The sequence below is a fragment of the Enhydra lutris genome, unplaced genomic scaffold, assembly GCF_002288905.1.
Source record: "Enhydra lutris kenyoni isolate GAN:26980312 unplaced genomic scaffold, ASM228890v2 scaffoldscaffold22, whole genome shotgun sequence".
NCBI lineage: Eukaryota > Metazoa > Chordata > Mammalia > Carnivora > Mustelidae > Enhydra > Enhydra lutris.
Window position 1 is genome coordinate 33,993,961 of NW_019154106.1, and position 9,586 is coordinate 34,003,546.

The window sequence follows — 9,586 nt, forward strand, 5'->3', positions numbered from 1 at the left end:
GATGCAAAGAAATTACAAACGGTTATTTTAAGTATTATTCCATGCATTGTTCTTTTATATTTAAACAATGAGGTAGCTATGCAAAGTTTCAGGCCTCAACATCCTTGCAAGGATCACGTTAAGAGTCCTCAAGCTGTTACAACAAGGGTCAGCCATTCTGGGTGTCAGTATCCCCTACGGTAATATACTGGACACATTATAAGAATAGAAAACTGGATTCTTCATGCATGGGAGAGAAAAAAATGCTTCAATGTTGAAGAGTAGATTATGAACATTTATTTATTTTCCTGTGTGTGTGTGTGTGTGTGTGTGTAAAAGGAAAACATATTTAAGGTGAGAGGGAGAGCCTGGGGAAAGATATGAAATAAAGGGCATTTCCACCTTTTGAAATCATTAGTCAATAACACAGATCTGGCTTCAAAATTATTAAACATCATTATAGTTCCTGTAACTTAGAATGGGCCCTCCATCTGCATTACGGGGGCATATAACTTTTGAGCCTTGTCATAAATTTTCCAGTTGTTTCTATGGGAAAAAGTGGGGGGAAATGGAGTTTTTAGGCAGACCAGCAGAGATCAACTTCTGGCAAGACCTAGATTTTTTCTTTTGAGGATGGTAAGGGTGGCCAGGGAAGGGATGATTGCCAAATACGTAGCCATCCCTCTGCCTTCTTCATCAGATACTCTGAGTAAACTGGCTTAAATCCCACCCTTCTCTTTCCTCTTGCACTGTACTCCTCTTTGCACTTTGAAAGTTATGGATATCAATTAGAAAATAAACCAGTATTATACGAGAACATATTTATTGGCTGAATAATAAAACTAAGTGAAGGAGTTATTAGAATTAGAATCCCCCCAACTTGAAGTACAAGTTTCCAATACTCAAACAGAAGCAAAACCCCCAAACCCAGAACAAATACATTGGTAACCTACATCAACGGCATTCAGGGGTGGGTTCAAACAATCTATCTACTTTTTTGTAACGGACTGTAGCTCTGAGGACACAGGCATACAATGAGAGACACAACAAATCAGCTCAGCAACATTGAGTCTGTACCCACCACAAAGCTTGGACTTCTTAAATGTGGCCACTTCAACTTAACACTCACAGAGGCCCCTTGGACATGCCCTGCAAAGGATGATTTGCGTACAAATTCTAGGCGATACTCTTACGAATAACAAAAAACAAAACAAAACAAAACAAAACAAAAAACAAAGAATGCACAAAAAACCCCCCAAACAAAAAACAAAACCTTGGAGACCATGGTTAATAAATAAGAGAGAAAAAGAGAACAAGAAACTGGCAAATTCCATCAGCTGGCAGGAAGGCTGAGCAGCACCTCAGACTTCATCTGTAAAACAGACAGCTGACAAGTTTCAGAGCCCAAGAGTGAAGGCTGAAGGCGAAAAGGAGCTCTGCACTATCCTCTCTGAGTATTTTCACATAATCTCCAGGTGGGGAATTTTAATCGCTCCCTACTGCACAAACTGCGTCCTTCTAGATGTGGCTGAAACAGGTGTCTCTGCAGAGTTATAAAGTCCTCTAGCAAAGGCAGGAGGCATGGCTTTAAGTTGTTCTTTCCAAGTAAATCAATAGCAATCCCATAAATAATGTACAAAAATGAAACAACTCGACTCTCACTTATTTCCTTCAAAGATCACTTCAGATCATTCTCCAAGTGCAAATCCAGATATAAAAAATAAGAAGTACAAAAGAAACGTTAGCCCTGTCTCCTGTCCCTACCCTCCACAACCAGGCTCACTTGGTGCCCTCTCCCTGGCAGTTTGCCCTTCCACCTACACCTTAAGATAATCATTTTTCAGCCGACCTAGCCGGGTCCCATGGCTCCTGATGGTGAGGGCCAGTAGCTCGTATTTGTCCCTGAGCCCCACAGAGATGTCAAGCGTTTCCTTCAGCAGGGACCTGGTGTGGACCAGCATCCCCAGGAAGTCCTCGTTGAGCCTGCTTTCTTGCCGGCTGTCCTGTTCCTGGCCCTGCTTAAACTTGCTTTCCAGCTCAGTGAGGGACTTGTCCGAGTTGGAGTAGGCATCCCCGATCTGGTGGGACTCCCGCCGCAGGTACTTGCCATAGCTTTCTTCCCCATCCAGGTCATAGGAGATGCTCTTACTGATGCCCTCCAGGACACGCCCAGCATCCTCCACCTGGCGGCCCAGCACGGTGAACTCTTCCCGAAGGGTGAGGCTCAGCAGACTGCTAGCCTGGCTCCCCTCCCCCTGGGAGCAGCGCCGGTGGTCACTCACCCTGAAGAGCAGCTGGCACTTCTCAGGGTCATCATTCTCTTCATAGTCCCCGTCAGGCACGAAGTAGTGGTGCAGAGTCCCATTGGACATCTCCGGGTAGAGAGGGCCATCGAAGTAGCCCTGACACAGGTGGCAGAAGAAACCCATCCAGAGGAACTTCAGGAACACCATCCTGGATAGTCAGGGTGACCGGGGACCCCGGGAGAAGACCGTCCGCCCAGGCACGAAGAAGGGGGGTCCCCCTGGGAGTCAGTGCCTCCCCAAGATGGCGACAGCCTCAGTTCCTGCCGGTTTGCTGCTCCCTGGCCCCCCCTCCCCAGCAGGCTTCATGTGGCTGTGTCACCGGCGCCTGGGGAGCACGGCCACACAGCACAGGGTGCACCCAGGCTCTTGCTCCTGTGCTCTGGGCAGGAACGCTGCCTGCTCCTTCCAGGCGGTGGCGGTGGGATCACAGGCAGGAGGGGGAACCCCTGCTCTGGGGCTCTGGTGCCCACTCTCCCTCGGAGTTCCCCCTTGCTCCTGAGAGATGGAGCGTGTAGCTGGAGAGAAAGGCTCTTGCCTTCTGATACGATTTCAACTTCTGGACTGGGTGGGAATGTGGAGCTTTTCCTTTGGCTAATGATATCCTGAGGATCTCTCTGCTCTCAAATTACATCTGGTTTCGTCACTTAGAAGCCAGGGAACAAGTTTGGAAAGAAACCTCTCACCAGGTCTCTGTTATTAAAGGTACAGGATCTTTTTTTTTTTCTTTTTTCTTTTTTTTTTTTTTTTTAAGACTGGAAAGGGGACTTTGCAAAATAGAATTTAGCTTGAAGGAGAAAATGAGAACAGAGTAAATAGAATGCCCACAACAGAAAGACTGATTTGCTATTAATGTCTTAGGGGAAGCGTGATTACCCTGGAGAAATACTACTTCACATTTTAAATAAGTACCCGTTTGATTAGATTTGTTAAGTATGTCTATTTTTATCATTAAAAATTTAACATTAAAAGATTTGTGACTTCAAAGGCAAATTTGCAGTATAGGACATGGCAGCTTTATTTGGAAATGGTTCGTTAATTAAAAATGTTAGTAACAATACTTTGGAAGCAATAGCAATATAGAAAACTGATTAATGCACGGTTGCTAGCATGTACGGGAATAAAAGCTGAAAATGGTATTTTGCCAGTTTAATGAGTAAGTGGACAACTGAGATAATTGTTTAATCCTATGAAAACGCATCCGTGCTAAGCTTTGGCAATGTATCTTTAGCCTAATGCCTTTGCAGTTACTGTCTCTTTTGAGATACTTAAAAGTTTTTGAAGAATGTAGGGCTGGCACTACTATCTCCATTTTCCAGATGGAGAAACCAAGGGACAGGATGGGAAACAAATTGTTTGTAGTCACAATGTTAGACTGTAGTGAAGCCAACACAGGGTCTTTTCATTTAAAAAGTATTTTTTTTTCCACCAGGCCATTTTAGTTTCTGATCTATGAGTTAATTAACAAATTGGCATCCATCGGGCCAACTCATCTGTCCAAGAAATGTTTATTGATCATTTATTCTACGCTAGAGTCTATTTTAGATATTGCTACCAGAGCTGTGGAAAAAAATGGAGACGAATACTTGCCCTCTTGGAGCTTACATTCTAGGAAATTGAGAGAAAATTAAATTAGTATAAATAAAGACGATACATTGCACGTTGACAATGATAGGGTTGGAAAAAAGACAGGGAAGGGATGGAAAAGTGGAGGCAGCATTCCTCTTTTCGTAGTTATTTCCTTTCAGCCTTGAAATGTAGCTAAAATACTCATGTGATCTGCCTGTGTTAGTACTTATCTTCTTCTCCAAGTCATAAGGGACTGGTATCATTCAGAGCTATGGTGCCATATAGTTCTGGGGTTGACATACTTGTTACCGTCACCTTCTGACATAAACAACCGAGACTTGTGGATAGAGGAGAAGTCTGGTTAAGTAACTGGATATTTCGTCACTGTGGTGCCACGGGCCTAGATTTTTCGAGACATGTTGACTGCACATTTTAATTCTTATCCAGATATTTGGCATCATGAAAACATGATCAAAAGGAGTTTTCTTAGTGATTACTCTAACCAAAAGATGATGACTTATTTTCACTGCATTCCAGCAGAAAACTACCACCTTCTCCATTGGAGAGACTGGACTGTTGGACTCAAGAGCCATATTACTTCATTCTTTTTTTTCCTGGGACATTCACAAATGACAACAGATGGATTCAAATTGGCCGCTTGGCCAAAGAAGGGAAGAGGAATTTACTCGGATTCACTCCACTTCTTGCACAATCCCTCCCTGACTTAAGAACCGATTCGGTTAAGCAGACCTAAGTTAAGTACTTATTACTACTTGCTCCTTTCTCTGTGCAGGGCAAGTGTTGAGTTAACTATAGAAACATTCATGTGCAATAAGAAGTTTCAGCCTACAAAGAGTTTGCTCTCTGGTTAAAGAGTCAGGCATATATACACAAATAATCTTGATATGAATGACTGAGAGTATTTACTTTTTCCTACAATGACCCCATCTAAAGATATAAACTCCATGTCATGTATCAGGAAGGCATCACTTTGGTACAAGTAACTGAAAGTCTAATTCAATCATGCTGAAGTCAAAAAGGAATTCACTGACTTACAGAAAGTCTATAATTAGATTTTCAGTCTGCGCCTGGGCCAGAATCTAGTTTCTCTCTCATCATTTTTGGGTTCTATTTCCTCAGCTTAAATTCATTCTTGAGTAGTCTTTTTCATTTGTGGTTCCAAGATAGCTATCAGTGTCTTCTGCAGTTACAAACTTCCTTGATCCTATAGAGTAGGAATGACAGGTTATGAATGGCAGGTCCTTCAAAATCAGCCTCAGTGGCCATGTTGGTTCAATTTGGACCATTAATTCATCCTTGAACCAGGCTGACAGTAGTCAGAGGTTCAGGACTGGCCACTGTGCTTGAGACAATAAGGGTCCTGTTCTGCACCTGAAGGCAAGGGACCATGCAAACTACATAAATGAAAAATTTAAGGTCTTATTGAGGAAGGGGACATTATGAGAATGGATTCTGGGGGAAGTTAACTACAAATATTCTCCCTATGCCATGCATCTGTCTTTATTAACCACTTCCGAAAGACACCAGCACTCTTCCAGTTGTGTGTAGTCAACTATTTAACAGCTGGCCTATGGGAGAAGAAAGCTCTCATAGCATTTGCCGATTTCCATGGTGTGAATACACTCACCACGCCTGGGTCACGAATGCCGTTAGGAAGATGTGTGCAATGACAGACCATTATATAGCATTTCCATCATATGATACATTCGATCCAGATAATCCCAAGAGCATAGGAAATAGTAAAGTAATTACAAAGTGATAAGTTTTACATACACATTCCCTTTATTTTAATATAACTTATTTAACTATATATTCAAGTACCATAATTTTCAATAATGACTCTGTTTAATAACTGACTTGCTAAATTCCTAAAAACCTAACAGTTGGTTCTCACGAGCCAGTGCTAGTTAGCTCCAGCATGCCATAGCTTTTTGCACTAAAACTTCATCTTGCTCATTTTTAAAAGTTATTTATTTATAAGGTTTTCATAAATGTACGATCACGTCTTGGGCTGATCTACTAGAGTCAGAGTTAAGGTGGGCTTCTAACGATTGGCCTGAAGTAAATGGAGCCAGAGGAGATGTCCAAACCCAGATATACAAGATGAAGTCAAAAGGCAGGAATTGGGTAAATTTAAGAATAAAAGAGGACCCCAGGAGCAGTGGCCTGAAAGCGCCCTCACCCAGTAGCAGCTGTTTACTTGCAACACTTGCCATGCAGCGCCAGCAGGGTTGGCTAGTTTACAGCTTGTGTATCCTTCTTTTCGGTGCACTTTAAAATCTTGTTGTTCCTTTGGTCCAGTTACCACTTCAGAGAAGGAAGCAGGAAATCAGGCTGACACCATGAGCCTAAAGACCTATAAGATTTCCTAAGCTCCATGATTTCCCCCTGCCAAAGATTTTTATGATCCCCTGCCTGTTTCTGATTATGATAATAGTGGAATTTTTATAGACAAAGAACTTGTATTAGATGAGGTCCCACTATGCAGTCTAGACATTCAAAGGGTGTCTCTGGGAAGTGGAAGCTCTCTCTCAAAAGCTCCCCTCCCCCAAACTATCAGGCTGAATCCCTAAACCATGTCAGAGAAGAAAAAAAACAAGGGAGTTAGTTTGGACCAGAGTAGGGGTTCTGGGGTGTGAGAAGAGAGAAAAGGAAGACAAAGGGGAGAAGATAAGAAAGCCCCAGTATTTAGCACGTTGGGTATTATTTTATCAATTAACAGGTAATCACTAGTATTTATTGAGCAACCATTTTTTTTTTTTTTTTTTACAGCGGGTGGGAAGGAGAAAGGAAGTGAAATGGTTGAGTAGGAAAGAAAAGAAAGGAAGAAAGGTAGCAAGTAAAGGGATGGAAGAAAGGAAGCAAGTAAAGAAGGAAGAAAAGGGAGAGAGTGGAATAAATTTTGATGATATAATCTTTTATGTGTCACATTAACTCAGTGAAGAGGTTATTATTATTTGCTATAAGAACATTGGTTGGGGGCAATTCTTAACAAAAGCAATCACAAAGTTCCCAGGAAATAGAGGCAATACAACATACCCATGCAAACATAATAAGAATGCTTACAAGGAAATAAGTATGTGGGAAAAGAGTCTGATCAGTTCTCCCAGTCTGTCTCCATTAGTGAGAACAGGCTATGATATGCTGTGGTAACAAATGTCACCAACATGCTAACACCAAATTCAAGTCCACTGCAAGTCAGGGTGACTCAGTAACTCTCCTCCATGACTTAGCTATAATGGCATTTCCTCTAAAAACCCTTCCTTGATTCCCTAATTTTAATTAGTTCTCCCTATCGGTTCCTTTTATACCACTGTTTCTTCCCTCACGGTACTTTCTATTGTTTATAATTGTACTTTAATTTATGTATTTATCTGTTCTAGTTTGTCTTTCCAGCTTAATTTACACTACAGAGAGACAGGAGGGGTGTTCCCTTCTATCTCTCACGTGCCTAATACAGTCATAGGAAGTGCTTAATGAATATATGTTAGCACCCTAGGTGAAGTTGGTCACTTCCTATTTAGTGTTTCTGCAAGATGTTTTATGCAAACTAATGTTTCTTTTTCTTTTCTTTTCTTTAAATTTAAATTCAATTAATTAACATACAGTGTATGTTAAAGTTTCAGAGGTAGAGTTTATATAAAGCATTTATAACATATAGTGTATATTGGTAGTTTCAGAGGTAGAGTTTAGTGGTTCATCAGTTGCAATGGAGTTAGTGTTTCAATGGTACTTTTTCTTTGTTCTTCTATTAAGTGTGCTGCATTATATTGGATTATCTACGAACTAGTGTGTCTTCCCCACTTGATTGGGAATTCCTCAAGGGTAGGGGTGTATTTTATTTACCTTTACATTCTCTGTGATTAGCACAGAGCCAAGGATATAGCAAGAGCCAAATATTTGTTGTTGTGATAGTTAAACTGTAGAATTTAAGGAATTTCATTATTTAATGACGGTCAGATAATCTATCTATTTGAATACACATTTTTTCTGGCCAACAGTCAGCCAGTGATGTCTCACACTTAATTTGGCAGGAGAGAAGGGGAAAAGTCCTGCGAGTTCCAATATTCAGAACATTCAAATGGGAGTATCACCCATAAGGGAGACTTTTGACCCGTCCTGAGTAAACTATGCAACAGGCTGTACATATGGTCCCAGAGTGTTCTGGTCTGTAAACTACAGAAGCATCAGACCACTCTGCAGGGTACTTTGCTATTTACTTGGTGAAGATTTTCACTTTACTGTTATTGGAAGTACATGTCCTGGGTTATAATTCAGCTAATTCAGAGAAGAATCAAACTTCAATTTTTCCCCCTCTCTGGGCAATGTTTTCTTTTTCCTCATCATTTCAATCATAAAGACCAATAGAACTGGGGGAGATGAGAAAAGGCAGAGAGCTAGAATAAGAGAGAGGATATACCAGTTTCACTTTGATTCTGAAAAGCCCTTTGTTCAGCAGCCACATGGGAAAACAAGGAGAAGCAGAAGCAGCTGTACAATCCACTGAGAGTGCAGGGGACATGGGGTGCAAAGAGCCTGCACGTGGAAGTGTCTGATGAGGATCTGATGAGAGGGGCCTGCAAGGAGTGTGATGATTTAACAGAATGAAAGCTCACATCTGAGCTTGGATACAGGACAAGTGTCATGAAATTTTTAGTCCAAGAGCCACTGACTGAGGTTACTGATGAACAATGGGGCTGAGTCAGTCCCCTTATTCAAGGAACTCTGCTGGTTCTGGTCTTAATAAAACTTATAAAGGAGTCCACAGGATGGCTGAACAGATGCCCCTCAGAAATCAGTTAGGGTGGGGAGTGGAGGGATGTGGCAGGACTAGTAATAGCATTTCACTTTCTGTGTCAGAAAACAAGAACATCTTCCATGTTTGTATTCCTTGGTCCTTGGCTGCCTTTTTTCAAGGTCTTGGAGATTTAGAAATTGTCTTGCAGTGAAAAAGTCCTTGATTATATGTTTTGAATCCAAATCCAAATCCAGTTTTTAATTCTAAAGAAATGCAGTTGGAAGAGGATGATAGGGGTTATTTTGAAGATGAGTCAAAATGGGCTTGTCGATATTGCCTTTGGGAGGAAAAGTCTGAATGCACTTCAGAAAGCTTATTAGCAGATCCTGGTTCCAGGCTAGACCCAATTTCGTCCACTTCTTATTCTGCAGCTTTGTTTATGCTGCTTAATGAACGCCGACACTTAATTTCTCACTCCCGTTAACTACTCCTCATTTGGCCCTTAGTGCTGATGACCCTAAATGTCGAACAGATGAAGGCAGAAGAGTAGACTCACAGAGACATTTGAGATATAGCAATTTACTTAAATACGTATTGAATCTGTTTAGGGCATGCTCTTGGTTAAACCTGGGATACTCTTCAATCTGACCTAGGTCAGAGTAGGTGCTCTGCAAATATTTGTTGTTGGAGTTTATTAAGCCAACGATTATAAATGAGGTTACCAATTTAATACCGACCATATGTTTTGAACCACGGACATGAGAGGGCTCAATGGGACAGCCTTAAGACACAATTCATTAGAGAGATTAAGACTCTTCCATAGGATCTAAGGATCCCATAACAAAAGATTCTTTAGACTGGGGAAACATACTCATTTGCTGACAACCTTTTCTGGCAAAGCTTTTGTTCATAATAAACAACTCTTAATTTGTCAAGAGTGAGTCTGGGTCACAGCCTGCCTTGTCTTTAGTCTTTA

General features: G+C 41.4%; 1 protein-coding gene across 1 annotated transcript; it reads right to left on the reverse strand.

The window, feature by feature from the left end:
* Positions 1–800: 800 nt before the first annotated feature.
* Positions 801–2,919, reverse strand: LOC111150248 (fin bud initiation factor homolog (zebrafish)). Its single transcript, XM_022507676.1, has one exon. It carries the CDS (start codon positions 2,430–2,432, stop codon positions 1,797–1,799), a length of 636 nt encoding a protein of 211 aa, XP_022363384.1. The 5' UTR covers positions 2,433–2,919; the 3' UTR covers positions 801–1,796.
* Between the last annotated feature and the right edge of the window lie 6,667 nt (positions 2,920–9,586).

Bases quoted from the DNA above. Each gene is read 5' to 3' on its own strand.
- LOC111150248 (XM_022507676.1), bottom strand. From the start codon at position 2,432: ATGGTGTTCCTGAAGTTCCTCTGGATGGGTTTCTTCTGCCACCTGTGT.